The sequence below is a fragment of the Lynx canadensis genome, chromosome B4 (genome assembly GCF_007474595.2).
Source record: "Lynx canadensis isolate LIC74 chromosome B4, mLynCan4.pri.v2, whole genome shotgun sequence".
NCBI lineage: Eukaryota > Metazoa > Chordata > Mammalia > Carnivora > Felidae > Lynx > Lynx canadensis.
In genome coordinates, this window is record NC_044309.1 from 13,574,941 (window position 1) to 13,597,475 (window position 22,535).

A 22,535-nucleotide genomic window follows, 5' to 3' on the forward strand; every position below is an offset into this window, starting at 1 on the left:
GGGCACAAAGCCTGACGTGGGGCTTGAACTCACCAGCCGTAAGATCATGACCTGAGCTGAAGTGGATGCTTAACTGACTGAGCCACCCAGGCCCCCCATAGATGAGATTAACATTTAAATCAGTAGTCCCAGCAAAGCAGATTGCCCGATTGAATGTGGGTGGACCTCATCTAATCAGCTGAAGGCCTGAAAAGACCAACAAGTCTGACCTTCCCCTAAATGACAGGATTTTTTTCTACCTTTGAACTCAAACTGAAAAGTCAGCTCTTTCTGGGTCTCCAGCCTGTTAGCCCTGGACTGGCACTGACCCATTGGCTTTTCTGACCTCTAAATGACCTAAAATAACCGCTGGCCATTTTACCCTGCATAGCTTCTAATCTTGGGTCTTACCTCCAAAATCACATGATCCAATTCTTTATACTAAATCTATCTCCTCCCCCTGTCTCTCTCTGTGTCTCTCTCGAAACAGACACAGACACAGACACAGACATAGATGTATCCTATTGATTCTGTATCTCAGAGAACCGTGACTAACGGAGCCTGCTACAGGCTCATTGAGTGCCACGGGAAAATATGTTTGCAACATTATAAAACAATCATCAGCCACGATCTTCCTGTATGCCATTAGGTTCAAAGTTGAAAATCCTGAGGGTGGTGGAGGGGGGAATTATGCCCTAGGACTCACTTAGCTATATCACAGCCCTACCGTCATGATTCAGGACATATCCTTGGGGAATCCAGTTCTTTTCATGGCTAGGACCTCACTGTCCTTTCTGTCCTAGGGTGCAAATCACTTATTTGGCTGCAAAAGACTCTTTTATTGCCTGTCTCACATTCTCCACTTCATCAATCTTGAATAGGTGTCAACACCACAGAAGGCAGTGGCTTGATTCAGTAAGTCTAAAATGGTCCCCAAAGGCTTGTCACCTGGGTACATTATGAATGACTTTTAGATTTTTGCTCTCCTTTGGTCTAAGCTAGCCTGAGAAAGAACACACCGTGGTTGCCAGACTTTGGCGCTTTCTTCCCCTCCCCCACATCTCCACTGATTTATAATTCATTTTTTTTCTGGTTAACCGTGACCATGGTCAAGACCACGCACAGTACCCTCAATAGACTCCTCAGCTTGTTGGAGGGGATATGGCTATTAACAAGACAGCCTGGCTCCCAGAGGGTTTGGCTACTGAGATGCATTTTTCTTCCTTTCTCAATTCCTAGTGGAAAATAATGCCTGAGAGGAAAATAAGACAAACAGTGGCAATTCAAATTTCCCCTGAGCTAGAGTTTATTTTTTATTTTTCCCAGATCCCAGATAAATTTTCTTCCTGGTTTCTGTTTTATGTCACATTGGCTGACATATGTCAAGCTCTTAACATTGATTAAAAATAGACCACTCGGATAGAAACAGACTATCGCAACACAAGGGAATTTTGCTGTTTCATTCCGTTGTTTTAATAAGTGTAAGGGTAATAAAAGACCTAGATAAATAGTCTTGGAGACCGAGTCCCCTGTTTATCTACAGAACAGATGTAACTTCTCAGCTCCCCTTCCTTACACTGTAGTTGATTACTCAGAAAGGTAAGGTCACCCTACCTTCACCTCTGCCCTCTCGTAGAAAGAGTCAATTAAAGAGAATGTCTAGAATTGCACGGATTATCTTTGTTTAGGCTACGATCTTGCTTGACAGTTGTGTGGGTACATAACTTACTTCCTCTGTTAGATTGAGACCTCCCTGAGGTTACAGACAGTGTCGTTCATGTCTTTCCCACAAGACACAGCGTGGTCTCTTGACACACAATAGGAGACAACTGGCTGCAAATATTTGTCGGTTGAACAAATGAGTGAATAAAAATATTTTAGTAGGTGTAGATGACAAGCCTTCTAGGAGCTGTTAGGCTCAATTATAATGAGGTGCAGGCTATCATTCGTCACCAGCAGTCTTGGCCAGATATTCAGGACTGCGAATTATACTAGCCAATTGGTAGGTATGGTTGTATAACCACTTCCTATAAGATCACTATTCTCATCCCGATTGCTGTTTGAAAATGAACCAAGACATTTCCACTGTAATTCTGACTCCATGCTAGCACTATGTGATACAGTCTGTGCAGATTTACTTTCTCAGATACCTCCTGGGGCTGGAAAAAGAACAGGATCAGTGCCCCACCCCCCCCAGTAAGGGTATCTATTGCTAGAACCTAGCAATATTTTGCTAGACTGAGGCGATGTTGTAAGGAGATACTTTAGGGGCACCTGGGTGGCTCAGTCAATTAAGCGTCTTACTCTTGATTTTAGCTCAGGTCATGATCTCACGGTTCATGAGTTTGAGCCCCAAGTCATGCTCTGTGCTGATGGCTTGGAGCCTGCTTGGGATTCTCTCCCTGCCCCTCTCCGCCCCTCGCCCACTTGCGTGTGCACTCTCTGTCTCTCAAAATAAATAAACTTTTTTTAAAAAAAGAAGACACTTTATTATTGGCCCAATCATCTTGCATATTCACTATCATATTGAGATGCTGACATATATAAGGAATGAAGAATTCATTGGGCTTCTGTCGACAAACAAAGTAAGAATGGGGTGAGAATAAATGCTTTAGAAAGTAAAGGCCTACTAAACTTTTTCTTAAGAGATTTAGCACATTTGAGAAAAATGTACAACAACTAGATTTTTGTCCAAAAAACACTCAGTTAAAATTTTCTTCAGGCATCTCAATATTTTCCATTTCTGGTCAAGATCTGAACAGCAAAAAGGAAGTATGATCTGAGGTAATTATGGTCTGCCCAGGAGCAAAACAGGCCCCAGACCTCATGAGGAAGCTTGACCAAAAGAGGAACAGAGCCGTTTGACTTAAAAAAACTGAACTGCTGGAGTTTTTTACTGACTGGCCCTAATTCAGAGCAGGTGCAATCACTCGGGCTGTTTGCTGACAGGCAACATGGAGGAGAGAAAACAAAAAGCAGGGAGAAGCACTGAACGCTCAGAGGCTTTCAGAGGCTCCTGTTGCTAGGGAACCACTTCCTCTGTGCTCATACCCAGCTAACTCAAGCTATTCAGATATCACTAGAATAATCTTTCTTAGGCTTAGGAAGAAAGGAAACAGCTCTCAAAGCTCAGACGTCATGGTAACACCAGGCAAGGCCTGGCTTTTCCAGCAGACGCTAACGAGCCAAGGATGCCGGGAGAGGACAGAAGTGAATGGGCATCTTGTTTTTACTCAGACGGTCAGGGGGCTGACTCCCTTCTCTCCTCTGCCTACCTAGGTATATCAGTTGCAAAGCAGCGACAACATGCGCACACGAGCACATCCAGCAATTGTATCATCAGTCAGAGCGGAGAAAAGGTTTTATTCATCTTCAGATGCCGACATCATCCAACGCGGTGCTTTACGCTCAGTTCTCCACGTGCGTTGAATTCAATTCTTTTCACAGAGATGACTGAGGATTTGGTTCTATGTGCACTGTGTGGCGTGCTATGCTGCGTACAAAAATGAACGGATAGATTCCTCCCCGCGAGAAGCTTCCTGGTCTTGTAAGAGAAACACAAGCCTGGATGGACTTTGGCTACAAATGGCAGCAACACACACAACAGCAGCGTGAGGAAGATAGAAAGGTTTTTGTTGTTGTTGCTGTTCTTACACATAAAAGAAGCCTGCAGAGAGGTAATCCAGAGCTGGTATTGAGCCCCCTGGTCACAGAGACCCAAATGTCTCCTGTGTTTTTCCCCCACTATCCTCAGATGGCAGTTTCATCCTCACTCACCCTGTGGTCCAAGATGGCCACCATGAGATCCGGTCAACATTCTAGGCAGGAAGGAGAGGAGGAGGGTGCTCTCTTGAGGGAGATTTCCAGAAGCCCCACAGTAGTAGACACCGCATTTGAAATCTTTCTATAAACAACGTGAAAGCCCTCTCTCCCTGTGTTATTGTTTGGGGGGTGTGAAATCAGTCTTATTTTGTACAGTTATATATTTTTTTCATTGTGAAAATTATAGCATCGTATTATAGCAAATTTGGAAAATAGATTAATTTGTCCCCAAGACCAACATTTATTTAAGAACAACAAATACTTATTGCACACTCATTGCACTAGGAGCTAAGGCTGTGAGCTGAAAAGCCACTACAAGCATTCAGGATTTTCTTCTCCATTTTGTAAAACTATGCATCAGTTTTTGTGTTTTGTAGTTGTAATAAGAGTAAATAATTCTATATTCTACTTTTTGCACTTCACATTAAATCATTAGCTTTTTTTCCATTTTATTATATAACTAAATTTTAAATAAGTAACATATGCTTATAGTAAAAATGAAATGTTATTTTAAAAAAAAAACAGCCACAAAACAATAATGAGATGCCACTAGACACCTTCAGAATAACCAAAATCCAGAACACTGACAACACCAAATGTCTGCGAGGATGCGGACAAACAAGAACACTCACTCATTGCTGGTGGGAATGCAAAGTGGTTTAGCCATTATGGAAGACATTATACTCTAACCATGGAGTCCAGCAATTGCACTCCTTAGTGTTTACCCAGAGAAGCTGAAACCTTATCTACCAACTTCATCCACATAAAAACATGCACACAGATGTCTATTGCAGATTACTCATAACTACCATAACTTGGAAACAATTAAGATATCCTTCAGTAGATGAGTAAACTCTGGTCCATCCAGACAATGAAATATTATTCAGTGCTAAAAAGAAATAAGTTATCAAGCTGTGAAAAGACAGGAAGGAATCTTAAATACATAGTACTAAGTGAAAGAAGCCAATCTGAAAAGGCTATATACTGTATGATTCCAACTATATGACATTTTGGAAAAGCCAAAACTATGGCGATAGTAAACAGATCAGTGGTCACCAGGGGTTGAGGAGGATGAAGGGATGAATGGGCAGAGCACAAAGGATTTTTAAGGAAGTGAAAATACTCTGTATGATGGATATATGTCATTGCACATTTGTCCAAACTATAGAACGTACAATACCAAGAGTGAACTCTGATGTAAACTATGGTGTTTGGGTGATTATGATGTGTCCGTGTGGGTCCGTCAATTGTAACAAATGTTCCCCTCTGGTTGGGGATGTTGATAATGGAGAAGGCTATGCATGTGTCAGGGCAGGAGACATATGGGAAATATCTGTACCTTTTGCTCAATTTTGCTGTGAACCTAAAACTACCCTAAAAAAAAAAAAAACAAAACTCTATTGAAGATAAAACTCAGCCATATTCCTTTGCTCGTACCATCTTACACACTGTCCCAACTTGAAACCGCCAGCACCTGAGGTACATCCCATAGTTCCCTGGTAGGATGAAACTCTAGTCACCAAACATGATTATTTTCTTAATAACCAACCCTTGATTGACTGCCTACCTTATGCTATTTCACTTCCCCTCCCCACTACCTATGCTTCCTGGGATCTCCTCCAAAGAATTTGTGCTAGAATCCTTGTCCCAGGATCTACTTCTGGGGGAACCAAATTAAGGTAACTCCTGACAACTTAGCTTATATAACATTGGCAGCCCTATCTGTAAGGGAGGCTGGGAAACGTAGTTTTATAGCTGGGCATAAAACCACACCCAACAATATCACAATCCTGTGGCTAAAGAAGAGAAGATGAATATTGGATAAACAATTGGCAGAGATAAGTCATGTCCACACATAATTATAAGTTATGGGCCATAAGAGAGGTGTTGGGGAGATTACTTCTCAGTATGTACTCCATTATTTCATCAAGACCTCAGAATTTGATTTGGACCTTTTAAGCCTAGGTATGATTTTAATAGATGAATAAGTACTCTGACAGTGATGTGTGGGATGGACAAGAGTAGGTAAGATCCAGAGGCAGAAAGATCAGTTAGGAGGAGCACTTGGGTGGCTCAGTCAGTTAAGCATATGACTGTTGATTTTGGCTCAGGGTCGTGAGATCAAGCCCCGTGTCAGGCTCTAGGCTGGGTGTGAAGCCTGCTTAAGATTCTTTCTCTCCCTCTGCCCCTCTCCCACATTGTGCGTGAGCTCTCTAAATAAATAAATAAATAAATAAATAAATAAATAAATAATCATTAGGAAACTATTAAAATACTTTGGGCATGGGGGTGGGGGAATAATGACCTAAACTGGAGTGTGACAGCAGGACCGGAAAAGTTGGAATAGATGTGAGAAATACTGCAAAGAAACTCAATACAGAGGTTAAGTGGAAAGTAGGAATCAAACATAACACTGAAGCTAAAAACCAAGATGGAGGGAAACAGAAATTATACAGTTGGAGAGAAGAGTCAAGTTTGGGGGGAGTTTGTTCTTATCTGCTTCTTCTAGATTTCAACATAATATCTTAATAGAGTGAAGCAGATTAAAAAACAAAGATCCTCAACTTCGCCAAATCTTGGGCAGGGTGGGGGGGAGTCAAGATTCATTTATTTCATCTCAACCAAAGCATGACTTCATATACCCAGGGGAAATTCCAGGAACTTGCCCTACTCCAGGGTGCCCTCCTTACAGGAAACCAGGAGCATTAGCCTTCCTAAAGGGCACCAGATCTAAGATCCCTGCTGATAAACGTGCTCAAAGCAGAGACAAAATCTACTCACTCAGTATGGTAGTGCTCAGAAATTCTCAACTCTGTTCAGAAGACATATTGGTATTTGCAGAGTTGCTGAAATGGCTAAGGGTATAGGGCATTGGACTCAACTGGGCTTATGTTGGGATAAACTAAAGTTTTAAGGTTGAGTTTCCTTATCTGCAAAGTAGGGACAATGTAGTACCCACTCCATAGGGCTGTTCAGAGGATTACACAAGAAATTCACATAAAGCACTTAGCATAGCACCTAATGCATTGCAAGTACTTAGTAAATACTAGCTAGTGTCATTGTTAGAGTATCCGGCAAACATGTGTACCAGACATTTCATGTTCAGTTGTTAGAAAAGGACAATTGAGAGCATGCCATCCTGAATACACTCAAATCAAAAATGGCAGCTGGACCAGATGAACTCCGGATACACTCAATGGGAGCAGAGAAAGTGTGGACACCTGAAGGAAGTAACACGATGTTCCATTTTCCTTAAACATTTTCCAATGGTTGGATGGACCTGCATCCTATGAATCCACTTTATAGCAGAGCAGCCATGAAAAGAATGCAGACACAAGAAAAATGTTAAAGCTTGAACTTCTGGAAACGTGGCTGTTAGGGCTGAGGGCATAAAACCAACAAGGCGAGACTTGAGGCCCTGTATCGGTGCTCAACACAGAGGGCAGGCTCCAGAATGTTCGTTGAACACATGGATGAGTTAACCATGTAACCAAATGAACTGATGCCACAGTATTTACAGTGACAGCCAAATACTAGCACTGGGCCTCTGCCAAACGTGCCCTGACTTTTCAAGTCCTTGATCTGGTTCTGCTTCTAAAAGCCAAGGGGGCAGTGTGTCCCTCTTGTCAGTTTCTCCTTGGATAGGAAAGCTGAAATTTTCCACGATTACTATATACACTGGAGTCATGCTTGATCGAAATCCATCTAAAAGGTGCCAGGCACACGGCCAGATGAGCAAATGCTCACAAAGGGAATGTGACATCAGTCTTGCTGAGCAAGAGCAGAAACAGAAGTCCTTTACCACAGCCCTCTCAGTGGGAACACCGTGACCCCTTAGCTCCCGTGAAAGGAAAAGGACTAGAGAGGCAGGTGTGGCCCCAGAGCTGTCCCTAGTCCTCCAATGTCCTGTGTCATTAAGGTGTGAGCTGGGGCTGCACTTAGAGCTGTTCAGCCACACCCATCCATTAAGTGGTTCCCCTTCCCGGTGGTACCCTTCAGAGTCGCAAAATGTTTGTACCACTCCATTATCGAAATCATGAGAAGCCTCTGAAGAGTATGGAATTAGCCTCTGACCCAGAAGAAAATGTAACTGCGGGGAGCTTCAGGGAACTGTGTGAAGATCGCTGGCCGAGGTCAGCATTCACCAGCTTGATGCGAGCTAGCATTTCCTGCCCTGTTTCCATGGCAATGGCCCCCACACAATCTCACCTGCTCCTCAGAAACAGGCAGGATGGGGATGTAACCTCTCAGGGATGCGACACCAGCTGATTATTATTTTTTATCACTTAGGAAGGCAGGCCGGGTTTGGCCAGGTTTTTCAATTTCTCAAGAGATATCAGAACCTAGATTTTTACAGGAAATTTTCCAGGCTTTAAACACTGGCAATCATTTTTTTTTTTAATTTTAAAGACTGCAGGCCAAAGAAAACGTATCTGACTTTGCCCTATTGGTAACGCCAGTCCTAAGCAGTTAAAAATCACCATTCAGGCTTTCAGAATTACTCACTGTTTTTGAATAGCTGTGTGGAACACAGACCACATACCAACCCTCAGCCATAATTTGTTACAGAAAATTCACTTAACATTTTACTATGGTATTTTATTGTCTCTTTCTCATCATCTCTCTGTGATGAAGGGTAAGGAAGCAGAGGTGTTCTTTTCTAAGCTGTTTTTTAAAAACAGGTTCAAAATAAGGTAAATGATTATTCAAGTTCACATAGATCCAATCAATAACTCAGCTGAACATTAGAGCTCATGTTTGGGACTCAAAAATAAATGGTTTTGTGACTCAAATCCACTCTTCAACTCATGTCAAGTGAGTTCAAAATGAGTCACAATGTGGCAGTATCTAAGCAACTATGCTTTGTGATAGTCAACTTCGAGATGGAAAAATCTTATTCCTTCTTAGTAATCATTCAACACCCCCCAATTAATGGGTAAGGACAGAATGCTGCATTCAGAAAAGGTTGGATAATTTTTTTTTTTTTTTGAGAGAGAGAGAGAGTGCACGGCCACACAGGGAAAGGGGAGGGGGTGGAGGAGGAACAGAGGGAGACAGTGAATCTGAAGCAGGTTCCATACCCCAGGTGGAGCCCAACTTGGGGCGGCACCGCATCACCCTGAGATCATGACCTGAGCTGAAATCAAGAGTCAGAGGCTCAACTGACTGAGCCACCCAGGTGCCCCAAGGTTGGAGAATTTTTAAGAAGCTTAGGAAGGCCACCATTTTGACCAGTTAATGAGGTAGTAATCAAAGCAGCTAGTTTGCATTTACATTAAAAACAATATTTTCAGATTTTTTTTGTTTGTTTTTTGGTTTTTGTTTTGGTTTTGTTTTGGTTGTGAGATCTTAGGCTCACTGATTATTTTGAATACATTGTGGTGTGTTGAACGTGGTGCCGGTGCCAGGGGCCCCTGTCTCCTTATGGATGCCCCCAGAAGCCGTGTATGTGGGAGGTGAGGGCAACAGCAGGGGGGGCAGTGGGAGGAGAAGCTGGGAGGAAGGGCCACCAGCTACTTCTGTGGGTGACAGGGGGCTTGGCGCTCGGCGGCAACTCTGGGGCTCCAGGGCAGGGCGTGTGCCCCACAGCTGGCCTCCCCAAGGGGCCAGGGAGCAGAGGTATTGCTTCACTAGGTTGCAGGAGCGCTTGCTTGAGGGCTACCGAGGGGGGTCAGAGCAGGTTCTGGAACAGAACCCCTGAGGCAGACACCTGCAGGCCTGGAAGTGGGGCGTGTCCGCAGAAGTGGAGGTGGGGGCACGGTGGCCACACCCCCCAGCTTCAGCAATCCTGCACTGCCACCATCCCCCCTCGGAATCTGGATGATGGCATTTTCTCAATGAAGTGCCATACAAAAATGACTTTAGAACAAATTTTTTCAACCATATGGCTTGATCTGTGCTCCTCCCATATACAAATTCTGGAGCAGTGGCTGACCCACCAGGAATCCTTAAGTGGGTGGTGGGGTCTGACTGCCATGAAGCCAAATTGAACCCGGCTGAGTGAGGGAAATAAAGACGCTGACCTTAGGGGACCCCCTAGGACCAAAGAGCCACTTCATTTAAACGTTTGCAGGGATGGCACAAAAACAGACACATAGACCAATGGAATAGAATAGAAACCCCAGAACTAGACCCACAAGCGTATGGCCAACTAATCTTTGACAAAGCAGGAAAGAACATCCAATGGAAAAAAGACAGTCTCTTTAACAAATGGTGCTGGGAGAACTGGACAGCAACATGCAGAAGGTTGAAACTAGACCACTTTCTCACACCATTCACAAAAATAAACTCAAAATGGATAAAGGACCTGAATGTGAGACAGGAAACCATCAAGACCCTAGAGGAGAAAGCAGTAAAAGACCTCTCTGACCTCAGCCATAGCAATCTCTTACTCGACACATCCCCAAAAGCAAGGGAATTAAAAGCAAGAATGAATTACTGGGACCTTATGAAGATAAAAAGCTTCTGCACAGCAAAGGAAACAACCAACAAAACTAAAAGGCAACAATGGAATGGGAAAAGATATTTGCAAATGACATATCGGACAAAGGGCTAGTATCCAAAATCTATAAAGAGCTCACCAAACTCCACACCCAAAAAACAAATAACCCAGAGAAGAAATGAGCAGAAAACATGAATAGACACTTCTCTAAAGAAGACATCCAGATGGCCAACAGGCACATGAAAAGATGCTCAACGTCGCTCCTTATCAGGGAAATACAAATCAAAACCACACTCAGATATCACCTCACGCCAGTCAGAGTGGCCAAAATGAACAAATCAGGAGACTACAGATGCTGGAGAGGATGTGGAGAAATGGGAACCCTCTTGCACTGTTGGTGGGAATGCAAATTGGTGCAGCCACTCTGGAAAACAGCGTGGAGGTTCCTCAGAAAATTAAAAATAGACCTACCCTATGACCCAGCAGTAGCATTGCTAGGAATTTACCCAAGGGATACAGGAGTACTGATGCATAGGGGCACTTGTACCCCAATGTTTATAGCAGCACTCTCAACAATGGCCAAATTATGGAAAGAGCCTAAATGTCCATCAACTGATGAATGGATAAAGAAATTGTGGTTTATATACACAATGGAGTACTTACATGGCAATGAGAAAGAATGAAATATGGCCCTTTGTAGCAACGTGGATGGAACTGGAGAGTGTGATGCTAAGTGAAATAAGCCATACAGAGAAAGACAGATACCATATGTTTTCACTCTTATGTGGATCCTGAAAAACTTAACAGAAACTCATGGGGGAGGGGAAGGGAAAAAAAAAAAAAGAGGTTAGAGTGGGAGACAGCCAAAGCATAAGAGACTCTTAAAAACTGAGAACAAACTGAGGGTTGATGGGGGGTGGGAGGGAGGGGAGGGTGGGTGATGGGTATTGAGGAGGGCACCTTTTGGGATGAGCACTGGGTGTTGTATGGAAACCAATTTGACAATAAATTTCATATATTGGAAAAAATAAAAAAAATTAAAAAAATTAATAAACGTTTGCAGGGAAACGTGGGTAAATACCAACAAGAACACCACCACCAACAACAATCTTTGAGATTTAAAAACTTCACCTTTTCTCTCCTACCTAAGAGCCTTTGTGACAATGACCAGCTGGAACCTCTACATGATGATTTCCACTGTCCGCAACCTGAGAACAGGAGGAAGGGGACACCCCAAGGACAGAGTGGGCTGGGCATCCAAATGCGCAGCATGTGACACAAGCCCCAGCTTTCTAGTCTGGGGACAGGACATGAGCGGTAGAAGTGGGGAGAGAGGTTCCTGCAGGATGGAAACACTGGAAGACCACCATTTTGTGGTCTCGTGTATTTCCTGTAAGTGCTGTTTCATCATTGCTGCTTTTGTGTATTAGTGTTGCCTTCACAATCCTGTCTGCTCTAAGGGATTCTTACAAACACCCAATAACAAATTTTAAACAAACAATGAAATAATAGAGGAAAGTAAAATAGCATAGAAACATCTTGTGACACACACACACACACACACACACACGCACGCACGCACACGCACACAAATTAGGCAATTCTGCTCCAAGTATTGCCACATTGAAAATTCATTCCTAGTAACTGATTCATTTTATGACCTGGATAAACTTCTGGAAAGCCTCGTGTCTCCAGAAGTACTGAGGGGACTAGTACTTGATAAAGCTACCAAGGTGTCTTCTGGGGTGCGTGGGCACAACACCAAAACCAGGCATTGCCTCTGCAGGTGCATTTCAGCTCCTCTTCAAGAAACAGGTGCCTGGTCAGTCAACCATACATCAAGGGTGCCTTGAGCACAGAGACCTAAATCAAACTCTCACTTTTATTTATGTTTGTGTTTTCTCATTTATGAGCAATAAATGGTCTATTTAATTTCCTGAATAAAAGAAATCTGGAAATTATTAGCTCTCTGCCCATGGAGAGGGGAGAAAAACCAGAAACTGCTCTTGGGTGACCCTGAGGAGGATGGACGCTGTGGTTTCAGAGCTGTGGGTGGTAGTATCGCTTACTGGCTGTTGCCTAGGACAGCGCTGAGAACTCAGAAACCGGATTTCTTAAGTCTGACACGTTCTCAGTGCAAAATAATATTGAGCTAGGAGCAGAGTGGTACATCTCTAACAGGCAGGCCAGGAAGTGTCCTTTCCTGCGTGAAGGAAAACCATTGCTGCCTTGTGTTGCCAAAGACAAGAATCATCCCCACTCCCTCCCCACCACCGCCCACCAGAGAAGCATGTTCTTGGATTCGAAGGCAAGGCCAATTGATTTAACAGCAAAGAAAATCTAGCTGCACTCTCCCCCCACCCCATGTCTTTCTCCTACTTACACTGATAATGCAGGACCTGTGAATAAATTCTAGAAACATCTTCCTCCTTACGAATATCTGTTAGAGCCCAAACATGGCCTCCCCACCCAGTGGTGTTTTCGTTTTTGGATTAGGGATTATATCACTTCTGCAGGTGCTTATTCCTCTGATAGACCATCACTTCTTGGGAAGAATTTATATGACAGTGAACATTCAGTCAACTAGTATTTGAAGTAGAGACAAAATAGTGGGACTCCTTAGGCTAAAACAAAAGCATGGTATCTAGGTCCCACACAGGAGTGTAGGGATCAGGACTTGGCTGGAAGTCATCTGCAACCCAGCAGCATTTTCTCTAATAAAGGGCCTCCCAGAACCCACAAACTGTCCTACAGGCAAGGGAACGGAAAGAAGGTAAACTCAGGCACAGGAAGTACATTTAGCTCCTTGAAGGCAAGCCTCATGTCTCCCTCATCTTTGACCACCACCCCCCACCCATGGTTCTCTTCATGTTTGTTAGAGCCCCAGCTGAAAAACAGTTTTGATATTAAAAGTTGTACTATAAGCCAGACTTGATCATTCATGCATGCACTCATACTTTAGTCAAACAACCATTTATTTTGAGCTCTTTCATATTCCAGACATTGTGTTGAGAGCTGGGGGAAAAAAAAAACAAATAGAAAAATGCACTCAGCGTTCAGATTCTGGCTGAGCTCATTGCTTCAGCGAAAGTTTAAAAGAAAAGAGCAAGCATTCCCTCTTCGTCCAACAAACATTTATTGAGCACCCACTATACATAGGGCTCTGTTGTAGGCATTCATGATGTACACAGTGGCCTATAAAATGCTCAAACACTGCTGCCTTCATGGAGCTCATTCTAGAAGGGGAAGACACACAAAGAGTAAATAAAGGACATGGTGCGCCAGAGTGGTAAGTGGCTTTCAGACAAGCAAGATGGGGCAAAGAGGTTAGAGTTGAAGGACAGATCACAGTTTTTTGCTCAGGGTGGTCAGGGAAAGGCTTGCTGAGAGCAGAGCCCTAACAGGAGGTAGGGACGGAAGCCATGCAGACCAAGACATCCAACCATCCCATATAGAAATTTAGGGATCAGGTCATCTACAGCCCCCAGCAGCATCTTCTGTGATTAAAAGGCTTCCTAGGACCTCAGACTGTCAGTTCTAAGGTCAAGGGGATGGAAAGAGAGTAAACCCAGGACAAAGGAAGTGTACAGCATCTTCTGTTTTCTAACTTCCTTACCTGAACAGTCCTCTATTCATTCTTTGGCCCGCACCTCGGAAAAATCGGTAAGGAAAATAAATAACCTTTTTTTGCACAAAGTGGGGTGTGACTGAAATACAGTTGGCTGGGTGGAAAGCTCATTTTGACTGTTCTACTGTGACATGAAAGTTAAGACCAAACACTTTATTTGTCTGAATTGCCAGAGAATAGGTCATTTTCTCACCTCCCAAGGCTCCCCGCCAAAAGTGTCGCCTTCCCACAGGGGGCCAGCCTCACACACATGCACACACACACACACACACACACACATGCACACGCACACGCACACACACGGCGACATCATGTCGCTTAAGCAGCTGTTCAGTGGAACCCTGGTCTCACTTCCTCATAAAGGTTACAAAAATACATACATTTTTTTTCCTTATTGCATTCATTTTTAGTTGAAGAATTTTAACCGTTTGGGGTTTACTTCACACACAAGAAACCTACAAACCACAGGAAATGAAAACTTGACAAAATGCAGATGATACAGACAGCCAACTCTGAAAGCGTGCCGGGCCCCACTCAGCCGCAGGTGACCTTTAGCAAAAGGAGTGTTCCAATGAAATGTTCTGACTGTCATAAAATAGCTTCGACTTACAAGATTCTCCCATTATGATCTAAGTGTTGCAATCTTGGGGCCCCCAAAAGCCCCAGCTGAGTGCAACCAAAAAGATGATAAGGATTCAGCAAAGTGTTCTTGAATTTTAAACACATTTGAAAGTTGCTTTAGCATTCAAAAATATTTGGCCTGCTTTTAAAGCAACGCACGGGCAAGAAAAATGGCAAGACAGAGCCAACATTTTAAAAAACACATTTTACTTTCTTTTTGAAATATAGCCACCAGAAAGGGTGCAATTCATTAAAAAAAAAAAAACTCTCTCAAGAAAGCATAGCTGCCCATTCATCTGTCTCCCCGTCCACAAGGGAATGAATGAATAAATGAAGATAGGATGTGCTAATCTCCGAAAAGTGGTACTACATAATTTTTATCATTTAGCTAAAGATAAGATTAGTTTGGGCAAGATCTGGAGTTTCTTTATGTCAGCTTGTAAACCTGAGTCTCTGTACTGAAAAGGTAATGCTCAGTTTTAACCTTGCTCAATATTGATGCCTTTTATAGGCTGTTGTGTGTATGTGCAGTGCTTGGCTTATTCCAAGGGCCCTTCCATGGAATAGAAAGAGATTAAATTAAGCCTCATGGCAAAACTTCTCCATGGGAATGCAAGCTGGTGCAGCAACTCTGTAAAACAGCATGGAGGTTCCTCAAAAAACTAAAAAAAGCACTACTCTATGACCCAGCAATGGCACTACTAGGCATTTATCCACGGGATACAGGTGTGCTGTTTCGAAGGGACACATGCACCCCCATGTTTATAGCAGCACTATCAACAATAGCCAAAGGATAGAAAGAGCCCAAATGTCCATCGATAGATGAATGGATAAAGAAGATGTAGTATATATATACAATGGAGTATTACTCAGCAATCAGAAAGAATGAAATCTTGCCATTTGCAACTACATGGATGGAACTGGAGGGTATTATGCTAAATGAAATTAGTCAGTCAGAGAAAGACAAAAACCATATGACTTCACTCATATGAGGACTTTAAGAGACAAAACAGATGAACATAAGGGAAGGGAAACAAAAATAATATAAAAACAGGGAAGGGGACCAAACAGAAGAGACTCATAAATATGGAGAACTGAGGGTTACTGGAGGGGTTGTGTGTGTGTGTGGGGGCGCTAAATGGGTAAGGGGCATTAAGGAATCTACTCCTGAAATCATTCATTGCTTCACTATATGCTAACTAATTTGGATGTAAATTTTAAAAAATAAAAAATAAAATAAAAAAAAAAAACTTCTCCAAAAGTCAGAGCAACCACAGAAGGTTCTGGGAAAGGAACACCTCTCATGGCAATGCAAAAGGGAAAGAAAACCTACAGAAGGAAAGATCTGGGAGCAGATGGCAAAGTGAGCCATAGAGACTAAAATGTCTGCCAACTGTGATGTAGCAGCCGAGAAATGAGGCACCAAATCAGGTGAGAACATGTAAACCCTCCCCCTGTCCTTGGATACTTCCAATAACTGACTTATCTTCAGAGGGTCATATTGTCAGCTCCTTGCTGACATATAGATCCTTCTGCTTGGAATTATGTTGTCCTTCTTGTCACAATTAGTAAAGTATCATTGTTTTTCTCTGTTTTTCACATAACACCATGGCCACCTCAAAGGAACTGTTACATATGGAAATCTTTCCTTCACAATATCTCCACTCATATCACCATTTTTCATGGGTCCATTACCTCATTCTTCCTTTTCCCTGTGCAGTTATAAGCAGAATGTTGTAGGAGAATGATGCAAGATATCTCCAAAATTGCACCTTTGCATAAAGGATCTAGCCTCACTTGTGCACAGACATAAAACTTGGTTTTAAGGAACACACAGTCTGATGGAATCTTCACTGAGCATCCCAATGATTCAAGGCCTTACTCAAGTCAAGAAAGTGACTAACCATACATTGTGTCTGTAACCAGAAAGCACTCCTCTTCTTACCTGTTTGCTAATGTTTAAAGTCCTTTTAACAGCCACCAAATTTTTTCATTCCATAGGTACATTTGCACCATAAAATACCAATAGGCTGTAGAAGAGGCAACATAATCAGGTAAATTAATTACGTACCAATGTATACATGCCTGATTGCATGTTCTTTTCTTTTAAAGCTTATTTATTTATTTTGAGAGAGAGAGAGTTCACATGAGCAAGGGAGGGGAGAGAAGGAGGAGAGAAAGAATCCCAGGCAGGCTCCATGCTAGCAGGTCATAGAGCCTGATGTGGGCTCAATCTCATGAACGGTGAGATCATGACCTGAGAGGAGACCAAAAACAAGATGCTCAAACCACTGAGCCACCCAGGAACCCTGCATGTTGTTTTGATGGTAGCAGAACTGGGGACCAAAGGTAGTGAGGAAGGAACCCCACTGTGGAGGGGCAGGGCCTGGAAAGGGCAGTCTTGAGGCAAAGGTAAATTTTATCTATCTGATGATGAACATGCCTAGCACTGGTCTTGCTAAAATGAAGCACCAGCTGACAGCCACTCATGGTGTATCACATTAAAAGAGACTTATTATAAATGGGCACTCTATCCACTCAGCTAATATATCCATAAAGTCAAGGGGAAGTGCTCCCTGATTCTGAGTAGGCATTAGGGTTCTATTACACACAGGTCACTTACTTAAAAAAAAACCCTCAAATATACACAGACACTGAATTATTAGAGAGCAAATGACAGGTAATGATGATGGTAAAGTTTAAACACACTCCCAATTAACCTGTTCTAGCCCCTGGGTGGACCCTGCAAGTATAAATTATAGATCTCAGGATAAAGTGACTGATGCTTGAGGATTAGGTCAGCGGCCACAAAAAGAGGCTGAATGCCAAATAGGTATTGCTTAGATTCATTATATAGTATTTGTTTTTCACTTTATAAATATCCTGGCTAATGTGTCTTTCTTCACAAAAGGATTTCATATCTATTCTTCAAGACCCAACTCGTATGCTGCAATCCCTTGGATAACTTCATGGATCCGCCAAATTGAGTTTCTCTCACCTCATCCCCCCACTCCTGTCTGTGTTTTAGCATGCACTGTATCAGACCTGTTGTCTTAGCCCTCTGTGTCCATGTTTTAGAGACATTATTTAAGTACAAGCTCTAAAGGCAAGACATCCACAGAACACTGCTTTCTCTAGAATTTACATTTTACTTGTTTTTTAAAGGGTACAATTTCTCCATAATTTACATTTTCCTTTTAATTTTTTAATGGCTGCATTTCTCATTTCCCCACAAACTCCATGAAACATGGAGTCACGTCTGTCCTAGTTACCACTCTAAATATGGCATTATACCTAGCACAATGTCTAGCACATAGTAGGCATCCAATAAACATTTCTTAGTTATTGTATTTTATGTTCATACTTTTCAAATAACCTGGCAGACACAACTTACACATAATATGATTTCAAAGAATGGTTAATAAACACAGTATATCTGAACTAATGGACGAAAACTAGAGGCAAAGTACACTAGTGCCACAGTGTAGAGATGCACTTTTGGGAGTAAATCCTGAATAAACGAAAGGGGCTCTGTAGTAAGTCCCAAAGTTGGTGAACCCAAGAACTTTTTAGAAGTAGTGAGAAATTTTTGCATTTTCTTCTAAAAATTTCTACTTAGAGAATAGCATTATTTGGTGTTTTTTAAGAAAACAGGTGAATATTTACTCACAATCCAAATTCTAAAGCCATACAATTCAATCACAAAGAAATGTGGATTATAGATTTCTAACTAAACTGTGTCCCTCTTTTTCTGCAGAATTATGTTCATTGGGATCTCTGACTCCAAATGTATTTCTGGAGGAAAATCTTTACCACTATATACATTTCTAGTAACACACTCGAAGGACTTAAAGATTGAAGAATGCTAGCAGACTGTTTGAGAATGGGATCCCTGATTTCTCACTCAGAGGTGTCATGTGGGATGTGTTGGAGTCAACTCATGTCTTAGAAAAGCTTTAGTGAGTAGTTGTGCCTTCACAACATGTGAGGTAGTCAAGTCTTTGGATGTGAACAAATGCCTTCAAAATCTAGTGGGCACTATACCAAGAGAGCAAGTGATACCATTTATAACAGCAACCAGGAAACTCAAAATCTCTTGGCCAAATTTTCATTGACCCAGCAATGGCCATTATCCCAGCCTTCTCTAGCTGAGGAACTGAAAATCAAGAGTGAGTGTGCAAAAGTAGCATTCAGAACAATTTTCATGGGTATGATACACAAGCTCCAACTCTGCCCACTCTATACCGCTACTTTCAAACTCCAAAACTCCTTACAAGCATCATCAGCTCAAGGAAGCTTCTTAGATTCTACTTCCTCAATGTAACCAGAGGGCTTTGGTTGTATCAGTCTTTTCACATTATTTCTTGTGTTCCAAACACATCTATGCCTTAGACTTTTGTTTTCTTGAAGGCATGTGTCATGTCTTATGCTCCTTTATAGCCCAATCTAAAGGGTCTACATCTAAAGTAGCTACAGAGTTGGCTCACATCAAACCCACCCTACCTGTATCTCCATTATACAGAGAAAGAAAATACCTTGCATATAGTGGACACAAAGGACTCAAGTAAGAATTTACTGAATGACTACCAGGTTCCAGCCACTGTCCAAGGTGCTAAGATACTGTTAAATAAGACAGGCAAGGTTTCTACTCTCTAGGGAACAATAAGTAACCAAACCAATCCATAGAAAGATAATTTTAGATTGTCATAAGAGTTATGAAACAAATAAAAATGGGCAATGACATGAGGAGTGGTAGGAAGGAATGACAAAGTGGCCTCAGGGAGTAGACATTTCAGTGGATACCTGAATGATGAGAAGGAGGCAGCGAAGCAAGGATCTGCAAGGGGAGAGTGTCCTAGGGAGAGGCACCAATATAAAGCAATGTTTGTTATTGTTGAGGATAGACACTTGGGAGGGGTATAGAGGGAGATGGTGGAGATGCTTAATTGTTAATTCTCTTTCCTCCATCTATATCAGAGCAGGGTGCCACCTCTCCCCCCACTTTGCATTTTTTTCATTACCATTTCCATTTTCTCAATCCTGCTCTCTGATTTCCATTAAAATGTAAGAACACGAGCCTCTGCCAGCAGCAAACACATCTGGATCCCTCTTCTAACCCCTAAACATCTAAAACACCAAGCTAAAATCCATTTGAATACAGAAGCAGAGACTTAGCTTTCATTATTGTTAGGTCCATTCAACTAATGTTTGTTTTTGTGAGCATTGCATGTCATTATCCTTACTGATCATAGTCAGAAACTAACTTATGAATTTACTCATCACTGTTTCTTTCCATAGTATCTCACAGGGAGTCCTATTATGGGGTAAATAGTCTTAGCAAAGCAGCGTATTTCACTATGCACTAACATAAAAAGAAACCCAGCAAATGCAACTAAGTATCATTTCCCAAGGTAATCATAAAAACTTCAGTGAACAGCTACGCTACTTATTTTAGTATTCCCAAATTTGAAATTTCTTCATCATTATCATCATTTACTTCATTGCAAGTATTTGTTCATCAAGAACTGGAATCAATAAAAGAAAGAAGAGAAGCAGCTAGTTTCGGCATGATGACCAGATTGTCTAGATATCGTGCCTGGAATACATCACAAGCGACATTTCTAGTCATGTTTCCAATCATTTGGAAAGTCACACAGACTTTCTCTGGCAACATGCAAAGCTTTTGGATGCTGCAAGCCCTGCTGTCAGCAACAGCAGCCCAGAAAAGGAGGCGTCGCACTGAATGTACTCTACCTGATGCCATCTTCTGTTCCAACTCGAGACATTTAGGTTCTTCTAAGGAGTCCTCTTCTTCCTGAGTTACAGCCCCACAAACCAGAAAAATAGGGAGACATTAAAAATATGCACTAATTTACATAAACACTTTCTGCAAACCTACTGAATTAATATGAGTTCAAGATCTGAAAAAAATTAGACCAAACACTTAACGAACTGAGTCTTTGGACAAGCAACAAATTCAACACCAGATGTTGCGTAGAATAACTACAGGGGTGCTGGGTTACAAACTCTAGGGTGCCAGCACAGGGAAGTGTCTATGGATGTGGTCCCTGAAGCAATACAATCCAGGGGCCCTCAGTGGCTAACATGTTTGGGAGCATCGATTACTTAGGCAAAGTTGTGGTAGGTTCCCCCACAAGTCAGATATTCCACCAGCATGGTGTAACAAAAAGAATTATGCTTTACTCTTCAATATTCAAAGAGCTGATTTCACCTACTTTTGAAAAATCTATGACCATTCAGTTATTTTTTATCTCTGGGAAGTTGAGTAAACACATTCTTCTCTGAGTTCCGGTATGGTATTTTTTAATGACATTGTGACTCCTGTAGCATTGCTGAAGTAGACCGAGCTAGGAGTGAGGGAGGTAAATTAAAAAGAATGTCTACAAGATGCCTTTCTAATTCTGTCTGCAAGATGACTTTACACTGATTCCCTCACTTATTTTTTTCCTTCCTTGAACAAATATTTGAGTGCCTCTTATGGGCTATTTCTGTGGGACCTTAATTTCTATGCAAGATCCCTTCAATTACACTGCAAGCAGTTGTCTACTCAGCATCCTTCCCAGACTGGCACACTTTCTGCACATATTTTGTTCCTCCAAAGAATGTAGCCCACTAGAAGATGTTTTGGACCACAACAAAGCATGGGGGTGTGGAGTTCCATAAGTGATAACCTAGGCTACTCTGTAACCAAAGTGGAACAATGGAACTCAAAAATTGATATTATCCATGGTAGAAGTACTCCCCCATTTGTTGTGAGTTTGCAGCTCCTAAGTACTATCTCATCTAGATGAGAATCCATCATACTCTCAGGCTTAGTTAGTAAGATAAAGAAGTGTTCTTTTCAACTCATGAAGAATAGTTTCTTTAAATTGTCATCCAACTCAACTTACAAGGGAATTGATTTCACCTATGTTGGGAACAAATGCTTTTCCAGAGATCAAAAATCATCTTCAAATGTTCATCAGGGAGCAGTTCCAAAAACTTATTCTACTTTTGAAACCCATGAACCAGTATTGGCATGGGTGATGTGAGTAAACACGCGTTCAGTTCAATTATCTCAAATTTAAAAGTTGTAAGAAATTTTAATGATAATTGCTTCCAAAATTATATTTCTAAAAGGGATGTGAATTAATACTACACCAAAGGGCATGTAAATGATAGAAAACCCCATTATACATAAACTAACTACAGCACCTAATTTCTTATTTCACAAGGCCAAACAGGACTGTATATAATGAAAACACAGGAGTTATTTTATAATACAGCTACAGGGAAAGTCTCTCAAAATGCCCAAATAACCAAATAAAATTGTTTCATAGATGAAAGTATTCTCCTTTGAGCCTGTAACAGTGTTTACTTTTTATTGCTTTGAATTCCAGAATTGTGAAATAATGTAGCCCTTCAGCTTTCCTCCGAACATATTATTTTATTTTAAAGTGGCCCTCCCCCAATTTTTCTCATTAAATAGTAAAAATTGCAAAGCCCTGGAATGATCTGCAGATGGAAGGATATTTGGAATCTTCTTGGCTGGAGAGTTCTCAGCATAGAATAAACAAGCATCTGTCTTCGATAGTGTAAACTATGTTCTATTTAGAGAAAAAAGACTGAGCTTCTTAGATTCTTGTGTTTCTTCTCTTCAGTGCAAGTCTGTGATTTGCTGAATTTGTTCTCACTGGCTTTTCCCCAGAAGAGCTAGAATAAAATGACAACAGTCCAACTGTAGTAGACATCTGTTGATTTTGCTGCCTGGCATTCACTCACTCTATCTAGTAAGTGTGACCCGGTTTCCTCTTTAAAGTCATCCTCTTCCACTCTTCACCAACTGTGGCTCCTATGAAACCAGCCCAGAGCTCCATGGACCTCCCTCCATACTACTTACTCCAGGGGTGGTCATGTGACTCAGGGCAGGCCCATCAGTCCACTGCATTTCCGTGTGATTGGTTCGCAGTAGTCATGTGACCCAATCAAGGCTAATGATAGATTTCCTCTGGACTTTGGAATAGGAATTTGACTCCTATTCTT

General features: G+C 41.9%; 1 protein-coding gene across 1 annotated transcript in view; it reads right to left on the bottom strand.

Moving 5' to 3' along the window:
- The window catches only part of FAM107B (family with sequence similarity 107 member B), a 235,584-nt gene that overhangs the window by 119,537 nt on the left and 93,512 nt on the right, over positions 1–22,535 (bottom strand). Inside the window, exon 2 of the mRNA XM_030323365.1 lies at positions 20,247–20,307. Coding sequence (XP_030179225.1) covers positions 20,247–20,307 — 61 coding nt within the window. The remainder of the gene's footprint in view (positions 1–20,246; positions 20,308–22,535) is intronic.